Source organism: Urocitellus parryii, chromosome 7, assembly GCF_045843805.1.
Source record: "Urocitellus parryii isolate mUroPar1 chromosome 7, mUroPar1.hap1, whole genome shotgun sequence".
Classification (NCBI taxonomy): domain Eukaryota; kingdom Metazoa; phylum Chordata; class Mammalia; order Rodentia; family Sciuridae; genus Urocitellus; species Urocitellus parryii.
In genome coordinates this window covers 132,870,186-132,890,312 of record NC_135537.1, presented here as the reverse complement: position 1 = coordinate 132,890,312, position 20,127 = coordinate 132,870,186, and the positions used below count along the sequence as shown (strand labels likewise).

General features: G+C 44.5%; 1 protein-coding gene and 1 pseudogene across 1 annotated transcript in view; both read left to right on the top strand.

The window, feature by feature from the left end:
• Window positions 1-13,035, top strand: part of Nlrp1 (NLR family pyrin domain containing 1) — a 37,829-nt gene extending 24,794 nt beyond the window's left edge. The window contains exons 9-17 of the mRNA XM_026393939.2: window positions 334-425; window positions 884-888; window positions 1,114-1,334; window positions 2,684-2,907; window positions 7,933-8,198; window positions 8,697-8,822; window positions 10,074-10,215; window positions 12,260-12,304; window positions 12,743-13,035. Coding sequence (XP_026249724.2) covers window positions 334-425; window positions 884-888; window positions 1,114-1,334; window positions 2,684-2,907; window positions 7,933-8,198; window positions 8,697-8,822; window positions 10,074-10,215; window positions 12,260-12,304; window positions 12,743-13,035 — 1,414 coding nt within the window. The remainder of the gene's footprint in view (window positions 1-333; window positions 426-883; window positions 889-1,113; window positions 1,335-2,683; window positions 2,908-7,932; window positions 8,199-8,696; window positions 8,823-10,073; window positions 10,216-12,259; window positions 12,305-12,742) is intronic.
• Window positions 13,036-17,400: 4,365 nt separating this feature from the next.
• On the top strand, window positions 17,401-19,842 carry LOC113186472 (L-aminoadipate-semialdehyde dehydrogenase-phosphopantetheinyl transferase-like; annotated as a pseudogene).
• The last annotated feature ends 285 nt before the right edge of the window (window positions 19,843-20,127 follow it).

Sequence of the window (20,127 nt, the reverse complement as noted above, 5' to 3'; positions counted from 1 at the left end):
TGATGACATCAACCTACTGATGAGAGCACTTCCCTCCTGACCTCATCATGGTTAAAAAGCTCCCACCTCCCAATACCATTGCATAGGGGATTAACTTTCTTATGCATGATCTTTTGGGGACACATCAAACCACAGCAGGGAGGAAGGAGTCAGGATGATGCCCCAATTCTAGCATGTATGCCTGTGTGGATGGAGACCATTCACTGAGACAGGGACTATAGGAGCAGGATGGGACTGGATTTGAATTTAGATAAGTTGAATTTCAAGTGGGGATGTCATATAGACAACCCTAGCTTTCCCCAAGATCTGAGGGAGCATGAACATCTCTGGCAGGAAGCCAAGTGTGATGATCCCTACTGGGGACCCGGATGAAGGACAGATGGGTGAGAACATGTCCTCACTCAAGCGACAGAGACCACAATCAGGTATTTGAAGGGACTGGACTGGGAGCATCATGATGGAGTGGGTACCTCTAAGATATGGGATGATCTCCATCTCCCTAACTCCAGAGTAGGATGGGGTTCCCCATCTAGAAGTGTCCTGCCTCATGCAAGATATTCTTGCAAGAACCTGGATGAATTTCTGTTTCCCTCTCTCCCAGATTTGGGGGCTGCTGCTGCCCCTCTCTAATGTCTATGGCATGCATCAGACTCTGAAGCCCCCATTCTGGGCTCCTGGGTTCAAAGAATCACCTCTCCATCACTGCCCATCCATCTTTTGATCTGTCTACCTAGGGCATGCTGAAAACAGTGACACCTCTGGGATTTTTGTTGTTGTTGTTGTTGTTGTTGTTGTTGTTGTTGTTTTGGTACCAAAGATTGAACCTAGGGGGCACTCAGCCACTGAGCCACATTCCCAGCCCAATTTTGTATTTTATTTAGAGACAGGGTCTCACTGAGTTGCTTAGCACCTAATGGTTGCTGAAGCTGGTTTTGAACTTGTGATCCTCCTATCTCAGCCTCCCAATCTGCTGGGATTACAGGCGTGCCCCACTGCGCCCAGCAGAGTGACACATCTGATCCAGTGGGAAAGGGGAGGTGGACAGAGGCTGAGTCAAGGGTCAGTGGGGGGATATTCTCAGATAGTGGACAGCCCCAGGAAAGCCTGCTGTAGGGTGCTGGGGAGAACAGACAAGAGAACATACAGCTGACCACTGTCCTGCCTATTCCAGAGGAAAGCTCCCCACAAGTAGCACAAGTGGAACCCTTCCATCTGTCTTCTCATGCCTCTGCTGAGGACTTGCACATGCAGCCTCTGGGGACTGAAGATAACTTCTGGGGCCCCACAGGGCCTGTGGCTACTGAGATGGTAGACAAAGAGAAGAGCTTGTATCGGTGAGTGAGGGGTCTCTGCCTGTCTCAGGCTGGCCTTCTCTTCCCCATTCCCCCTGGGAACTCTCCCCTTACCAAATCAGCAGGAAGGGACAGGACTAAGATCCTGGCTTTGTGCTTTTTATTATGGAAAAAAAAAAGATGTTTTATTATGAAAAGTTTCAACCATACACAAAAATAGTACAAGGAACTTCCACATCCCATTACCCAATTTCAGCCGCCATTTTGCCAAATTCAATTATTCTCTTTTGTCCTTTTTCATTATTGTTACAATATTTTATTTTTTTAATATTCTTATTAGTTGCTTTTTTTTTTTTTTTTTGGTGGTGCTGGGGATTGAACCCAGGGCCTTGTGCATGCAAAGCAATCTTATTAGTTGTTGATGAACCTTTATTTATTTATTTCTATCTGGTGCTAAGAATCGAACCCAGGGCCTCACACATGCTAGGCAAGCAATCTACCTACCACTGAGCTACAACCACAGCCCCCTGTTACAATATTTTAAATTCAAGACACTGGGTTATTTTATCCTTAAGTATTTCATTTGGCATACCCAGAAAATAAAAATACCTTTTCTTCTATAACCACCATGCCATTATGACATCTAACAAAGCTGACATGAGTTTATATCATCTAACACCCAGACTGTATTCTAATTGGCTCCATTATCTAAAATGCATGCTTGCCAGTGATCCAAACAAGATCTTCTCGTTATATTTGGTTATGTCCCTTAACTCTCTTTTAATCTATGTGCTTCCATTGTATTAATAGCTATTCTATGTGATAATTACCTACTGGTAGGGGGGAACCCTAAGATGAATATGGTAACCCTGCTCTCTCCGAGCATTTGTAGTCTCATGAGTCATAAATGCCTATAATCAAAATCATGATCTCTTATATAACACATTACCACTCACCAAACACTGTCAAATCACTCTCTCCAATGGGAGATAGTGTCACTCCCAACTCGCATTCACAGAATGTGGCATCTGTCTACCCGACCATGTGCCACCTGGAGAACCAAGAGAAAACCACTATTTTTAGCTCCAAGGGTTACAGTTAATATCAGTATGTAGATTGCTATTAACTACTGGTGGGTAGGTCCCTTAATAATAAGAACTCTTGCTCATTTCATCATGGTTGTCATGGTAATAGAAATAGCTAAGGGCTCCCAGGCCTCTAGGCTGACGTATATTAGATGACTCACCACTCACAGCCCTAGGAGATGGGTCTTGCTATTATTCCTATTTACAGTCTGAGGTTATAGCTGCTCCGCTCTGTCCACAAGCCCCTGCCCCAGTAGGTGCTTGAGGAGTTTGTGTCATTTAATATCATCTCCCTCTTCTTCCTAGAGTTCATTTCCCCATGGCTGGCTCCTACTGCTGGTCCAACACGGGTCTCACCTTTGTGGTAAGAAGGGCGGTGACCATCGAGATTGAGTTCTGTGCATGGGACCAGTTCCTGGGCAACACTATCCCACCGCAGAGCTGGATGGTGGCAGGGCCTCTGTTTGACATCAAAGCTGAACAGGGAGCTGTGGCCGCTGTGTACCTGCCTCACTTTGTGGCCCTCCAAGGTAAATGAGGGCAGGTTAAGGAGGAGGGTGGTAACAATGGGATTGAGAATATAGAATCATGGATGATGAGAAAGGAGCTTGTGTCTTCCTAACTAAGGCAGAGAGTAAGGTTACAGACGCAGAGACTGAGGTTTTCCCTCATTCCATTCTTAAAATATATATATATTTTTTTAAGTTTATGTCTCTCAGCCTTATAATTATTATTTTTTAAGAATTGGTTTTTTTATTTTTTTCCAGTTGTAGTTGGACACATACCTTTATTTTATTTTATTTTTATGTGGTGCCTATCAACCCTCAATCACAATATTAACTAGCATATTAATGTTAAGTGTTCTTGACTCCTCGAACACCTACTGGATGCAGCCCTAGGGCTTGTGGACAGAGATTGTACCACTCAGGGTTCCAGCAAGAGACAGATGAGATGCTCAGTTGAGATTTTCAAGGAGATTTTTAAAGACACAATTATGTCAAAGTAAGGCAAAATGAACTAACAGGGAATATTTAGTAGCCAGGGCCTATCAACAATGGTAAGCCATTACAACCCTGTAGGCAGAGAGTAGACAGAGTTGCCCAGTTCCACTGGAGAGCTGGAGTCATGGAAGAGGGACTTCCTAATAGAAGACAGTAGTTATAAAGTCTTCTGTCCTCAGTCACCTCCAAAGACTTCCTACAAATAAAGTGCCAAATACTATAGCCTCATGGTAAAAAAAAAATGTCACTATCATTAACAACCACCACAAGTAAGAGCCAGAGGAACCCCCAGGTACCAGATAAGCCCTTTAAATGCTTCAGTTACTGAAATTATCAGAAATAGAACAGAGAAAAAGTGTATATAACATGCTCCAAGAGATAAGATTACGGAGGTGCATGCCTGTAATCTCAGCAGCTCAGGAGGCTGAGAAGGAGGATTACGAGTTCAAAGCCACCCTCAGCAACTTAACAAAGCCATGTCTCAAAAAATAAAAATGCTAGAGATGCGCCTCAGTGGTAAAGCACCCCTGGGTTCCATCCCTTGTACCAACAAAATAAATAAATGAAATAAACAGGGCACACAGACCCCTGTTCTCCACATGGCCTGCCCTCTGGCAAGGCGAATTCCCTCATTTTACTCAGTCCTTTTATCCACCCATCCAAGGAGCTCACCCAGATTATATTGCTGGGACCCATATTGGCTCTCTGGGACCAATACCTTCTGATTGTACAGCAGTAGAGAGCCCCAGATCTACTCAGGTTCAGCAAAATGCTTCTTCAAAAGATCTTACTACTTTTTCCTTCCAAGACCCCAAGGGTTCCCAGGAGGACTGAGCCAAGTTGTTTGAGGAAAGAACCACAAGAGTCGAGTGATGATATAGTTGGTCAAGTTGCATTTCCATGATAATAAGGAAGCCCCTGCAACCCTAAGACACAAACTCACAATCTTCATAACCACAATAGGAGGTGGGCCATTCTTGGTTGCACTTTTCAGATGACATATGGGGATGCTTTGTAGTTTGCTCTGAGCTGCATTGCTAGGAGTCAAGTCAGGCAATCCTTATCATTTAACCGCTCTGATGGACAGTCTTCATGTATGAATCCCATTGTCCCTCTTTGAGCAGAAAAGTCAACAGCTCACCTGAGTCTGGAAGGTGTGGACAACTCTCAGCAAAGGACAGGGCCAGGGTGGCATCATGTCACAGGCCCAAGGGCAGGTCCCAAAGAAGTAAGATCCACCTAGAGAATGGGAGCAGCAGTGACCAAGACAATGGCTGGGCATGAGGCTGGGGAAAAGGAGGCTGCCATGGTGCTTCGCCTGACAGAGCACTTGTGATCCTTTAGACAGTGATCTAGTCACTGTCTATCTTCCTTGTTGGACCACAAGCTCCAGCACTGCAGTGTTTATGTGTCCCAGTTCCCAACTACATGCATGGAGCATCCATAAGTAAATAGAAGGCCTGGGCCCCAGGCCTTGCCACAGAAACACTCTTACCTCTGATGGCTTATTCTGAATATGTCTAATGAGACCAGCCAAAGGCAGCTCCAGACTGAAGGTCTTGGTCTTCCTGCCAATGATACTTGCCCCAGTCATCCCTCAAGCTTCTTCCCCTCCAAACCACAATCTTCTCCCTCCAGTCTATCAGACAAATACACTGTTGTCAGGAAGTTGGGAGAAGGTAATTCTGCTATAGTCTGTGGAAGGGACAAAATATGTGTTAAAGAGAATTGACCAAATCATCTTAGATGGCCCAGGACCTTCTTGATCTTAGCACTGAAAGTTATGCATTCCAGAAAACTTCTCAGGATATCGTAGCAAGAAAGTAAGCTGGAAAGTCAGAGCACCTTCCAGAATTCAGTCAAAATTAGAGCATCTGTAAGTGCCACAGACTATGGTCAGAATGTCAGAATTTGTCACTAGGGCTGTGGCTGGCTGTGGGACCTTGGGAAAAGGGCTTCCTTCCCAGGATTACAGACATTTTGGTACTGTGGAGGTCCAGGTGAGCCCATTCACCTAGTGTCACCGATGACAGTGCCAAGCAAGCAGTACCACCCCTTAGAAAAGCAATTTGGGAGACCGGGGAAGGCCATATGTTTTCATATCCTTTTCTCATCCTTTGGTACTGATTGATTCCAAGTCAATTACCCAAAGGAAATAGAAAAGCTCTCTGCAGAAATGTGTGCACTGCAGTACTATTCATCATGGTGAAAACTTGGAAGCAAACACTGCAACCAGATGCAGATGGAGAATTACAGAGAGAGGCATCCACTGGCAGGGATCCCATGCTGTGGTTATGAGAAAGATCCACAGATGCTTGCAACAATTTAAACCAGAGTGAGAAAAAGCAGGAGAAAAAGCTACCTGGACTAGGATGGCTATGTGGAAAAAGTGTTGCTGCAAGGAACAGCTGTAACAGAAAAGGGAACAATGATCATAATAACTGTGTTGCTTGATTGCTGAAATTCGTAGGTGAATTCTTGAATTTTTTAAGAGGTCCACCACTATGACATTATTTTTCATCCAAAAATGCAATTAATAAGTGCATGGTCCTAAGTAATGGTCCTCATGGCCCTTTCCAGAATTAATATCACTCGGTAATGTTCTGATTGTTGCCACACTAAGGACCTTGTCCAGCTAGATGGATGGCTTGCTGCCCAGATGCCACCTGCATTGCAGTGGTTGCTGAACAACATAGGGATGGAGCCCGAACTCTTGATCTCTAAGCCAGTGTCTCTCCCATGCCCAGCCTTCATCACTTGAGCTGTCTCTTATGGCTTCAACATCCCTACCTGGGAAAGTGGTCAGAGGTTACAATCAAAGAAACAAATTCTGATTTGTTTAGGAAGTAAAGGAATATATTAGAATATTCTTGAGTAGCCATATTCTTAACAAAATGTTATGCGACAAGTCTAAGAGGTGGGAAAAGTCAGTGAACCAATGATGGTAAGAAACCAAGGACATAGCCAAGGTCACACCAAGAAAATATAAAGCAATATCTACTGCAGTCACAGTCCCTGTGGGATCCTCCTGCCATGGGACCATTGGATTCTTGATCCCACTGCAACTGCCAAAATTATTTCCAGCCATCTCTTCATCTGAAATTCACCCCTCTAGACTCTAGGTCCTGATTAGGATCACCCTTTTAAGTCTTGGTCACATACTTGTGTCATAGCTGCCAAGGAGTAGCTGCTTGCTTCCTGGGTGGGAGTCTCAGTTTATCTCCTGCCAACACCCACCCAACAGTAAAGAAAGAGGTTCTTCCCAAAATAGTAGGGTTTTGTTGTTGTTGTTGTTGTTGTTGTTGTTGTTGTGTGTGTGTGTGTGTGTCTTTGTGGGGAGAGGTAACCAGGGATTGAACTCAGGGACCCTCAACCACAGAGCCACATCCCCAGCCCTATTTTGTATTTTTATTTAGAGACAGGGTCTGAGTTGCTTAGCACCTTGCCATTTCTGAGGCTGGCTTTAAACTCATGATCCTTTGTCTCTGCCTTCTGAGCCCCTGGGATTACAGGCATGCACTTCTGCACCCAGCCCCAAAATAATAGTCTGAATGATAGCCAAACAGATAAACAAGGTAGGCTGCCCTTGGTCACTCCATTTCCCACCACCACATCCTCCTTTTTGCTCTCTACTGCCTAGAGTCAAACCTGCCAGCATCACTCCACAGAAGAGTGATATATTATGTAAATTTCTTCTTTGAAATACGCACTTAAGTTGTGGGTTAATTCATTACAGGTTAAACTCAAGTCAGGAATTAAATGGCAAACAGCTGTTTGTATGGAACAGATCACTTCCATCTTATTTGAAATGCCTGTTGTCTTCTGAGTCGTAGGCTGTTAGGAGTGGTTCGAGGTCGTCATCATCATCATCATCATCATCAACAACAAAAACACTCAACATTCAGAGTTACAGAATCCACACCAGCACAGGAAACCATAGTTTCAGTATCCGTTCCATCTCCAGGGACAGGAGCTGGACCTGTGTCTGAGTTTTAGAAGCTCAGCAGTTGGGGTTCCTGTGGTACTCTCACTCTAGAGACAGTATTGCCCATGGCCACTGAAGCCACCTCCCCCACTGCCCAGACATGCTCCCTCTTCCCTTTTCTGGGTGTCTTGGTCCATTTGGGCTGCTCTAGTAAAATATTATACACTCAATAGTGTATAAAAAACAAATTTGTTTCTCACAGATCTGGAGGCTAAGAAGTCCAAGATCAAGGTGCACTTAGATTCAGTGACTAGCAAGGGCCCTCTTCTTCATTGGATAGCATCTTCTAGTTGTGTCTTCCCAGGATAGAGGGGTCCCTGGGGTCTTGCTAATTCTATTCATGAAGATTCTACTTTCGTGACCTCCTCACCTCCCAAATACTTCTGGTGCCATCACCTTGGGGGTTAGGATCTAAACGTGTGACTTTTGGAGGACCCAAACATTCAGACCATAGCTTTAGGTTTTCCCAAGGATGATCTTTGAGCCAAAACCCCGATATCCTTCTACCCAGCCAAGCTTGACCTTGTGAGGACACTGAATCCACACCTCTCAAATCCGTTCTTTGACAGAGGGGCCTGTGGACATCTCCCTGTTCCATGTGGCCCACTTTAAAGAGGAAGGGATGCTCCTGGAGAAGCCAAGCAGGGTGGAGCCACACTATGCAGTCCTGGAGGACCCCAGCTTCTCCCCGATGGGAATCTTGCTGAGAATGATCCCCACCGCCCTGTGCTTCATCCCCATCACCTCCACCACACTGCTGTACCATCAACTCCATCCCAAGGAGATCACCTCCTTCCACCTCTACCTGATCCCTAGTGACTGCTCCATTCAGAAGGTGAGGCTAAGAACCAAAAAGATAGGGCCAGGGTGGGCTGACCTTGACCATAATATGCAGCCAGAGAGACTCCTAGAGGAATCCTCAACTGGGAATAAGGATGGGACTCTTGAAGGAACCTTGATGGGGAATAATCTTACCCTCTACTCAGGGTGGACTAGTCTTCTGACACTCAAGTCCCCCCAAACTGTGTTCACTGCTCCACTACTCACCTCTAGATAACCTTTTGCAACCTGTTTCTAAGAGTCAAAAGGATAGCCAAACTGTCTTCTTTCTCTATTCTCCCTTCTTCTCTCACAATGATCTCTTTTCTACCCTGAACAGAGCAGAGGCCAAGCTTGGGGCTATCTACGTGACAGTACTCTACAGAAGAGGGAGGCAGAGGTGGTGTGGTCCCCAACACAAACCCACTGACATACCCACACACCATTCTCACCGTATTCAGACCAGATTCTGTAGGGCAGATCTCCCTTACCCAATTTTCTGTATATCCCTCAGGCCATAGATGATGAAGAAAAGAAGTTCCAATTTGTGCGAATACATAAGCCACCCCCAGTGACCCCCCTTTACCTGGGATCCCGCTATACTGTGTCTGCTTCAAGGAAGCTGGAAATCATCCCCAAGGTGAGCAATCTGGATGTTTGCCCCTCAGTGAGTCAGAAGTCATGTTTAGGAGAGTGTATGGGGGCAGGTCTCAGGGTTCTCCCAGGGACTAGGTAAATTGAGATTGGGCAGAAAACAAGTGGGATTCAGGGTGAATAAGAATGCTTCAAAGATTGAAAGAAAGGAAATTAAGGGAGGAAGGATCACATTCAGGATGGGGAGGATGATGGGGTTCAACTTGAGGGCACTGGAAAGTATTTGGACTACAGGGTATCAATGCCTTCCGGCCAAAATGCACCAGGAACACACCTGTAATCAAACACTCTGGGTTTATTACTTATTGCAGCGGGAGAATACACACCATGGGAAATCATAGGGCAGTTCAGTAAAAGAATGTTGAAAAGAAACTACCATATGGGCTGGGGTTGTGGCTCAGTGGTAGAGTGCTTGCCTGGCATGTGTGAGGTACTGGGTTCAATCCTCAGCACCACATATAAATAAATAAAATAAAAGGTCCATTGACAACTTTTAAAAAAAGAAAAGAAAGAAAGAAACTAACATAGCATCTGGGCCTCAGTTGAATAATTTGAGGAAATTTCTAAGGAAACAGATTTACTTTAGATTGGATATTGTCAGGAAGCAGGAGAATTCTATGATTGAGCATCTCAATAAATCTTTTCTCTAGGAGGGCAATCTAAAGAAAGCAGTTATATCCAGGCATAGTGGTACATGCTTATAATCCAGGAGGATTGCAAGTTCACAATAAAATGGTTTTTAAAAAGGGCTGGGGGTGTAGATCATTGATAGAGTGCCCCTGGGTTTAATCCCCAGTACTGAAGGAAGGAAGGAAGGAAGGAAGGAAGGAAGGAAGGAAGGAAGGAAGGAAGGAAGGAAGGAAGGACAAAGCAAGAGAAGGAGACACACAAAGGGTGTTTCATGGAACATTCTATCCCAAACAGGGCAAAGGGGTAGTATCACAAAGGAATAGATCAGTGTAAGTCAACCCCATGGGTGACACCCCCACACCCTCAACTTCCTGAACCGGGACAACGCCCAAGTCACTATGAAATGTAGTGATCCATCAGAGCCTCTTGCTTCAGGAAGGAAGGCATGGGTCATTCGGAGTGATTCCCCACCGAGAATGATTGCAGTAAAAGAGATAATCAGTATCCTTAATGGGGTTGGGCCGGGCCAGGAAGGTATCAGGTAAGGAAAGACCTCACTTGCAGGATGAACAGTGGCTTCTCACATGGCAACTCTTTGTCTCCTCAGGAATTGGAGCTCTGCTATCGGAGCCCCAGAGAACCTCAGCTCTTCTCTGAGTTCTACATTGGCCACTTGGGATCAGGGATCAGGCTGCAAATCAAAAACAAGAAAGGTGGAACTGTAGTTTGGAAGGCCCAGCTGAAACCAGGTAAAACCAGGACAAGTCTAGACAGCTCAGAAGTGGGGGAAAGAAGATCAGTGTTGGGGGGAAAGGGGGAGTTCATAATTCATTAAGGAGAATAGCCCAGAGAAGTTACATAACTTCTCTTTTCCAAGGATTCTCCATAATGCTTTCCATATTGGTTGCAACAATTTGCAGTCCCATCAGCAATGTATGAGTGTGCCTTTCCCCCACATCCTCACCAACACTTACTGTAGTTTGTATTCTTGATAACTGCTATTCTGATTGGTGTGAAATGAAATCTTTGAGTAGTTTTGATTTTTATTTCTCTAATTACTAGAGATGTTAAACATTTTTTCATGTATTTGTTGATCAATTGTATATCTTCTTCTGAGAAATGTCTTTTCAGCTCCTTAGCTCATTTATTGATTGGTTGTTTTGGAGGGATTTTTTTTGAGTTATTTATATATCCTGGAGATTAGTGAAGCCCCATTTTCTCTCCAGTGTTGTGCCCGCCGAGAACTAAAAAATAAATATTAAAAATTCTCTCTCTCTCTCTCTCTCTCTCTCTCTCTCTCTCTCTCTCCTCTCTCTCTTTAAAAAAAAAAAAAGAAAACTTATAGATTCTTAGCCCAGCACCAACGTCCCCCCAAACCAAAATCCCATAATCAGTACTTTTAGGGACAACCAGCCCTTGTCAGCCGTCAAACAATGGTGATGGCACCACCTGGACTGACACACAGGCTCCACAGCATGGTGGAAAGGGGATGGGCTGGACTCAGCCTTGGCTTGGGTACAACCACAGTGGGAGAAACAACCAGCCCCAGCCTCAGACCTGGTTTGAATCCCACCCCAGCATTTACTTGCTGGATAACCTTGGGAAATTACTGAACTTGTTTGAGTCTGGGGTTCTTCATCTGTAAAATGAGGATCAAAATGACCAACTGGTAGGATTGTTGGAAAGACTAAATAAAATGATGTCTGTCCATGCCTCAAGCAGTGATCCTTAATAAATAGTAGCAATATTCTTCTTCTTACTCATGTTAAGCCAACCTCTTTCTCCTATCTTACTTCCGTCCCTTGAAGCTCACAGAAGTCTACCTCCCTCCCCAGGGAAATGTCTTCAGATAGTGGAAGACTGAATTCACGGCCTCCTTATGTCTACCCTTATGCAAGCTAAACATCTCCAGTTCCCTCTATCATTCTTCTTATACTTTGGTTTTTAATCCTGGATCTCCCTGTCACCTTTCTCAATAGATGCTCCAGTTTGTGCATGAGTCAGGATTGACTCCAAGATTTCTGAGTCAAAATTGAGTAGGAGGAACACCATCCCCTAAAACCCACCGCAGCATACCAATGGACCCAGTGCCCCCAGTACCACAGCCTGGGTCCTTGTGCTCACTTCCCTACCCTTTGGGTCCTCTGAATTTAGGGTCTGCTCAAACTCTCAGACCTCATTCACATAAATTGCTCAGAACTACCCCTTCCCCTCTATGGAATTAATTATTTAAGCCACTTCATTTGCTGCTGTTTTGCTGCTGCCTCTGCTGCTGACTTTCCTATTAAAATTCACTCGTTATTCCCATGTGCAAAGGTTTTGCTTGTTCTTGATTCTGACATCCTAATTCAGAACACACATACTCGGTCTGTGTGCATGGAAGATCAAACAAGTACAAAGAGAGTGTTTTTGCTCAGAATAAGATGTCAAATAGTTTAAGCTATCTGGCAAGGGACTTGGCTAGTTCTCCATCACAGATTCAGTGCCAGCCAAGACAAGATAAAACCTTGAGTCTGAGATATTGAGGGAGAAATTGCTATTGCTCATTCAGATAATTTCTCTCTTTATTAGTCCATGATTATCCCCCTCTGAGTCAGTTTCCCTATCTGCCTAAGGAAGGGATTCATCTAAATAATCCCTAAAAGCCCTCCAGGATTTATTCCAGATTCTACCCCAATTGGTCTGAAGCTTGTTCTCAGAATCAAAGAATCTCAGAAGTGGGTGGGAGTCTTAAGGTGTGTCATACATATTTATAACCATTACGAATGCTTCTACGTCTCTCTTTTCCTCCAGGAGACCTCAGACCTGCAGCCACTCCGATCCCTCCAGTCACCAAAGGTCAGTAACAGCTGTCAGAGAACAAAGAAGCCAGGTATAGTCCTAGGGTGTACTGTCTTGTCTTGGAGGGAAGGGACCAGAGAAAGGAGGGGAACTTCTCATTGCAAGCCTCACCAGGGATCTGATTGAAGAGTGGTGCATGCCCAGGGCAGAGTTCCTGCCCATCTGCCTTGCTCCTGCCCATGGAGGCCCTCGTACCCCCTCTGTCACAATGACCCATCATGAATCCTTCCTCCCCACCCCATCAGAATGCCAGGCTAGATGCTGTCATGAGGAAGGGCTGAGGTGCCTTGCTGGTGTCCAATGCCTTTCCAGAGGGAATATGAAGCCAGAGATGCAGATGAGATAAGTGACAAGAACCAGAACTGTGGGATCAGGGGTAGAGCTTATGGTGGGAGCCTTTCCTTGCTCATTGCCAGCCTCACCTTTACTCCCCAGATGCCTTGGGCTCACTGCACTTTGTGGACCGGCATCGGGAACAGCTGGTGGCCCGAGTGACATCTGTAGACCCTGTCTTGGACAAGCTGCATGGACAGGTGCTGAGCGAAGAACAGTATGAGAAGGTACGGGCAGAGACCACCAAGCTGGGCCAGATGCGCAAGCTCTTTAGCTTCAGCCGGTCCTGGGATTGGGCCTGCAAAGACCAGCTCTACCGAGCCTTGAAGGAGATTCATCCTCATCTGATTGTGGAACTCTGGGAGAAGTGGGGGGGAGGCTTAGGGAGTCTCTGACAAGCTCAACAACTGAAGTCTTGAGAGTTCGCAATTGAGTCCTGGCTCTGCCTGATCCTTCTTTTGGTCTCAGTTTCTTCATCATTAATAAGTTATCGTTTGAGTTGCCATCCAGCTATAAAGGGATGGATGATGCCCCCTGATGGACATTCCTGCCCTGAGATGCCTCACAGGCCCCCGGACTACCTCCTTTGACTTTCACAGCCTACTGTCCAGGTGGGATAACAGCATCTCAGGGAATGTTCCTCTGAAGCTGGCGAGATTCCTGCAGATCTTGAAGTGCTTGGTCTTGTGGCCCCAGCACCCAAGCCCAGAGCACTCCTTGTCCCATCCAGATGCACACAGGAGTAGGGAGGTCATGGGGCTGTTGGCCTCTGACTTGAGACAATGGAAAAATGGACATGTGTACTTGGAGAGTGTGAATGACCTGTGAATAGGAAAGGGAAAGATTTATTTCTCAGTTATTCTATCCAGCCAAACTCAGAGCTGGAGTTTCACCTAAAGTAATGACAGGGGAATTGCTGCCAGGGACCATCCCAAATCATCTCAAGATAGAGCCGCTTGGGGTTCCAAAGGAAAAAAAAAAGCACTAAACGCCAGGGTGATCTTATCTAAAGCATTTATTATAGAGGGTATCAGCATCTTCTAGATGAATATCAAGAAAGGACATGTTCTAGGCAGGCAGATCCATGAAAGCGGGTTGGATCATAGAGTTCATGGAAATTCAGGAGCAGGGATAGTTTCTACGTGATGGCTCTCTCATTGTTTAATCTAGACAACTTTATCAGTACCTAGGAATGGCCCAAGGCCACAGCTTGGGTTCCATCCTTCAGAGGAAAACATGCAGCTGGCCAGGTAACAGAGCAGTCAAGGTTATCTGTGTGACTTAGAAAAATAAAGAAAGGGGGGCAAGACTGTGGGCATCTCCCATTGTCATGTTGGACTTGGCTTTGATCTTGGTTCGAATGTTGTTTCTGAAGTCTAGATGTATTCCTAGAGCCAGGAAAGATAAAGAAGGCGGCCTGGGGCAGGGTGGAGTCTAGGTTTTAGCTGAGAGATGTCCTCCTGTAGAAAGTGATGCCATGCCCTTCCACTGGGTTTAGGTACCACACTGCCCTGTGATCCTGAAGCACCCTGTTTCCTTCTTGCCCATCAGACATGGCATCATCCCTGCTGCTTCATTGCTCATCTCCTTCCATTAAACAGTAAGCTTCCTGAGGGAAGGAGCCATGTCTAATGTGCTCATCAATTCCTTCCCGGTGCCTAGTATACTGCCTGGCACATGGGGAACTTATTAATAGGTAAATGGTAAAGGAACTTTCTCTAGATATCTCCCTTAGTTCCTTCCCTGACCATCACATTATCCATGTGATGCCAGGGTTCACCTTACTCATCATCTCCAAGTTAATAGACCACCCATGACTCCAGTGAATGGTCATCTTAGAATTGAATCCACTGGAATATTACTCAGCCATAAAGAAGAATGAAATTATGGCATTTGCCAGTAAATGAATGGAACGGGAGATTATCATGATAAGTGAAATAAGACAATCCCAAAAAAATCAAAGGAGTAGAGGTTCACTGGTTTGGAATGTGGGGCGGTGCGGGGTGGGGGAATAGAATGGAGGGGTAGTGGGAATGGGAAATACAGTAGAATGGAAGAATGAATCAGACCCAACTTTCCTATGTTCATATATGAGTACATGACCAGTGAAATTCCACATCATGTGCAACCACAAGAATGGGAAGTATACTCCATGTATTTGATATGTCAAAATATATTCTACCGAGAGACTCGTGTGTAACTAAAAAGGACAAATTAAAAAATTTGAAAAATAATAAAGTTCATGAAGCAAGGGGGAAAAAAAGAATTGAACCCACTGGTATTATGACATTTATACAAATGTTGCCTTTGACTCATGAGAGCAAGACTTCACTCGCATTACCCCTGCCCAAGATCCGGAACCACAAGTTGATCTTATCGCCAACACACTTGATTCCCCATCCTGTGCCCTTCCCAACCACTGCACAGTTGGGGGGGTGGGTCCCTCTGGGTGGAGGGATCTCTTCCATGGTGTCCCTGACTTGAGGTTGTTCTAAGAGTGTCAGGAGATAATACATGTAGGTGCTCAGATCAGTGTCAAGCATGTAGTTTGTAAAGTAGTCCCCCCTTTTCTGCAGGGCATACATTACAAGACCCCCAAGTGGAAGCCTGAATCTGTGGATAGTACTGAAGCTTATAATTATACTTTTCCTATAACTACCTACCTATAAATACAGTTAATTTATAAATTAGGTACAATGAGAGATTAACAATAGCTGGGTACAGTGGTGCACACCTGTAATCCTAGTGGCTCAGGAGGCTGAGTCAGGAGGATCCCAAGTTCAAAACCAGCCTCCATAATTTACTGAGGCCCTAAACAACTTAGCAAGACCCTGTCTCAAAATGAAAACTAAAAAGAACTAAGGATATTGTTCAGTGGTTAAGCCTCCTAAATTCAATCCCTAGCACAAAGCAGGCAGGAGGAACAACAATGATCAATAATAAAATAAAATAAAATATACGTGTGTGTAGATAGTTAAGTGAATGTGTCCCTCGTTCTCAAAATATCTTATTGTATTTGGCCTTTTTCTTAAAGGAAGCTCTTTGTGGCTTCTCTTGGGCATATCTGAATTCTTAGCATCACTACTCTTGCACATTGGAGCCATTAAGGAAAAGGAGTTACTTGAACCCAAGAACTATGACACTATGACAGTGGGTCTGATAACCCAGACAGCTACTGAGTGACTAACAGGCAACAGCATATGCAGCATCATGTGTGCACACAAAACAGGGATGATTCACTTCCCAGACTGTACAGAGCAGGACGGCGAGAGATTGCATCATGCTACTCAGAATGACACACAATTTAAAACTAGGAATTGTTTATTTATGGAATTTTCCACTTAATATTCTTGGGATACATTTGACCTTGGGTAACAAACTGCACAAATTGAAACCATGTTGGGGTGGCTGGGAGGGACTACAGCAGCAATAAAGGGTAGGTTCAATCTCTTGGCTTCCCTGCTCACTGGATGGGTGAGAGAGGTCAGCATAGCTCAACCACCCACAAGTATTCCTACAGAGAAATTAATAAGGTTAGTGCATAAGCATAAAACAAATTGGAAAGGGAGGGGTTCACACATGTGACATTAGTCCCACCTGCCTCACAAGCATGAGCCAGAGAGATGCCACTTTCTGGACCCACTGATCTTCATGCTCAGGCCACACTGTTAACAAGTTCCATAAATTTGGTTGATTCTATCAGGATCCTCCTAAAGGGATGAGAATGTCCCCGAATTTTTGTATGCCAGCTCTTAGATGTGCCCCATAATGGAAAAGGAGTCTCATACTTTGAAAAGGATGTTTTTACTTAAGATCCAGATAACTGTGGCTACTTTCTGCTGCTAACTGTATAAGACCCTAAGGCCTCTCAGGACCCTATAGCCAAGACTCTGTCCACTTCCAAAGACAAGAAAGCTATACATAACGAACTTGCTGCTTTAGATGGATTCCAGATCAGTTCCCTGTGTCCACACAGCGTTTTGTGTTTTCTGCTAAATGTGGCAGATTCAAAACTTGCATCTGAATTTGATTCCTCAGCTATCTTAAGGAAAGGAGGCCATATTTGTCTTAGACTTTGTTTCTTCTCTGCATGACTGAAGGCCTCAAAGAAGTCTCTCAGAAGCATAGAGAGATCAAACTATTTGCTTCTTTTGCCTTGCACTGCACATCACGGTTCTAATCTAGAGGAAGCTCTGAGCCACACCATCAGGAAGCTGCAGGTGGAGACTATTAGCTCAGGAGCTGTCCAAGGGGCTGTCCTTCAAGTTGTAGCTCCCAGCTGGAGGTGCCACAGTTGTTGGGGCTGCAACACCAAGAGTCATTGAAGGCAGCCTCCAACTTCCTGCTGTGCCACCTCTGAGTGTCTGACTTGCAGGGAGACCCAAGTGTCTCTTGCTGCCTTGCTGAAGGTAGAAGGGCATTTTCAATAGCTTTGGGATATGTTCAAAGAGCAAGAAAGCACAGGTATCTTTGAAGTTCAACCGGATGTGTGAATACTGAAGTCTCTTAGCATGGCCCCCAACCCTGCCCTGTTTGAAAAGTGTTATGTGCAGGAGCTCATCTAATTCTAATGACAACCCTGTATCTCTCAGGATTCTCCAGAGAAACAGTATCAATATGATGTGCAGAGAGAGAGAGAGAGAGAGAGAGAGAGAGAGAGAGAGAGAGAGATTTTAAGGAATTGGCTCACATTATTATGGAGGCTGGCAACTCCAAATTTTTCAGGGTAGGCTAGTGTGGGGAGCCTCTCTGAATGACCCATGCCTTCCATCTTGAAGCAAGAGGCTCTGACCAATCGATGGATCACTACATTTCATAGTGACTTGGGCATTGTCCCGGCTCAGGAAGTCGAGGGCGTGTCTTCAGATGTAGGTGTCACCCTTTGGGTTGAATTACACTCACCTGTCCCTTGTAACCCTGCAGCCAGCCTTCCTCTGTTATTCCCAGGAAATGGTCCCTGCTAACATCTCCTCCATGACCTGTCTGCTAGGGCTAGGGAGAAAAGGTCAGTTACAAACATGGCTATTTCTGCTACCATTTAGCGTGCTGGGGAATGGGGCAATCGGGACATGTCCATTATATTCTGCCACTTGACTGCCCCTCATATGAGGACACACACACTCATCAGAATTTACAAACATGGCATACACCACCCACACAGCCAAGCTTTCCTTCATCCACACTATTTCAAAGATGCCCTGGCCAATTTAATCCCCTTTTGTTATACAAAATAGCAAATAGTAACTGCCCTCTTCAATGAAGACATCCTCTAAAAGTCCATGTTTCTGCAAGCAGGGGTGTAATGGTGGAGACCTGACAGTTCCTCTGGAGGGACTGGGGGTTCTATATTAGTTTTCCAGGGGAGTGGTTAACCTCAAGGCGGGAGTACTAGGATCACCCCAAGTATTTCCTACAGGAAACATGGACCCATTTCCCACATCAAAGTCATTTTTGTCAGATGGGTAAAATAGATGAGAGCAGACAATTATATGTAGGGCAAAATACAGATTCTGAAAATAGCTGTTTTGGGGGCTGGGGATGTGGCTCAAGCGGTAGTGTGCTCACCTGGCATGCGTGCGGCCCGGGTTCGATCCTCAGCACCACATACAAATAAAGATGTTGTGTCTGCTAATAACTAAAAATTAAATATTAAAAAAATTTCTCTCTCTCTCTCTCTCTTTAAAAAAAATAAAAATAGCTGTTTTACCAGTTGGCTATATACCACTGGTTAAAGAAAATTAGAGCTTCTTGGAATTTGGTGGGTGCCACAGGAAATTAAAAACAATATATTTCAAGGTCACGAAAGGAGTAGAAACCTGTAGTTTTTGACAAATTTATCTTCTTGGCCCCTTAGTGGGCAATGACAAGTTCCAGGAATCTCTACATTGGATGCATTTCCAGGTCTTCAATGACAGCAGGCTATTTGTCCAACTGAGCTATTTGTCCAGCAGAGTTTGCAAGGGGCTGAGTCCCATCTCCACCATTTTTTGTTTGTTTGTTTAATGATATTAAATCATTAAAGCTGAGAATAGTAAACTGCCTCTAGGTTGTGATTGTTTCCCATTCTTTGTTGGTAAACTTCCTGTGGGACTCTAGGGAAGTTATCTAACATCTCTCTCTGCCTTGGTTTCCTTGTAGATCAAGGATGAAGATGAGAATAGTACTTGTGATCATAGGGTTTGCGAGGGTATGTCTTCAGGTGTCAATCAAATATTACTCTGGATGTTTCTGTGAAGGTGATTTTGGAGGAGACTAATGTTTAACTTGGAGGACTTTGAATAAAGCAAATTGCCATCCACAGTGTGGGGAGGCCTCATCCAATCAGTCGTAGGCCTGAAAAGAACTAACAACTGACCTCCCTGAGTGAAAGGCAATTCTCCAGCCTGAGAAGGAGCACATCAGCCAGTTTGTCTTTGCCCTGGACACAAAGACAGCTATGGCTGGTGGTCTGATGATAAGGAAATTAGCTGCAGAGAAATTGAATATCCCTCAAGCACCATATCCGCTTGCAAAGAACTGCAAAAGGAAATCCAGTCCTTACAAAGGACTCGTTGAATCCTTACCCTAATTTCAACTTTAACACCTCTCATCAAGAGGATTATGCAGAGTTTACTGGGGAACCTGAGCTACATGTTGGAATTGATATAATGAAGACTCGTTTTCCAGGCTGAGGTTCAATTCCAGAGTTCTTTCATATTATGAAAAGGAAATTTACCAACAAAGAATGGGAAACAATCAGAAGCTTTAAGGCTGAATGGACTCAGCTAGATGTGTTTTATAGGAATTGGGTGCTGAAGGAAATCTTCATGAAAGCTATTGGTGTTGGACTGAGATTTGAATTGCAGCGGCTTGAATTTGATATATCTCCATTAAACTTGGATATAGGCCAAGTTTATAAAGAAACACGTTTGTTCCTGGATGGAGAGGAAGAAAAATAATGGGCATCTGAGGAAAGCAAAATATATGAACCCCATTTTTTTTTTTTGCACTTCTTAGGAAATCCAGTGGATCTAGACACAAGGATGTTTCATCCCAAGATGATTCTATACCAACCCAGAGGCAGTTTACTATTCCCAGCTTTAATGATTTAATATCATCTGCTGTTCCCATGAAAAAATCCTTTATTTGGGGACTGTTTTTGCTTCACAGAAGAAATTCCAATCCAAAAATGGCACAAAGTCATGACAAGATTCCCTACATAATAAAGGGAACTGAAAATTGTAATCTTCCATATTCACAGAAAAAAAAATATCAATGCCCTATGGTATCAAATTTTATTTCACAAAACAATTTTTTAAAAACTGAAAACTTTTACTACTAAAAAAAACAGACTTCTGGGGGCTGGGGATGTGGCTCAAGCGGTAGCGCGCTTGCCTGGCATGCGTGCGGCCCAGGGTCGATCCTCAGCACCACATACAAACAAAGATGTTGGGTCTGCCGAAAACTAAAGGAAATAAATATTAAAAAAAAAAAAAAAACAGACTTCT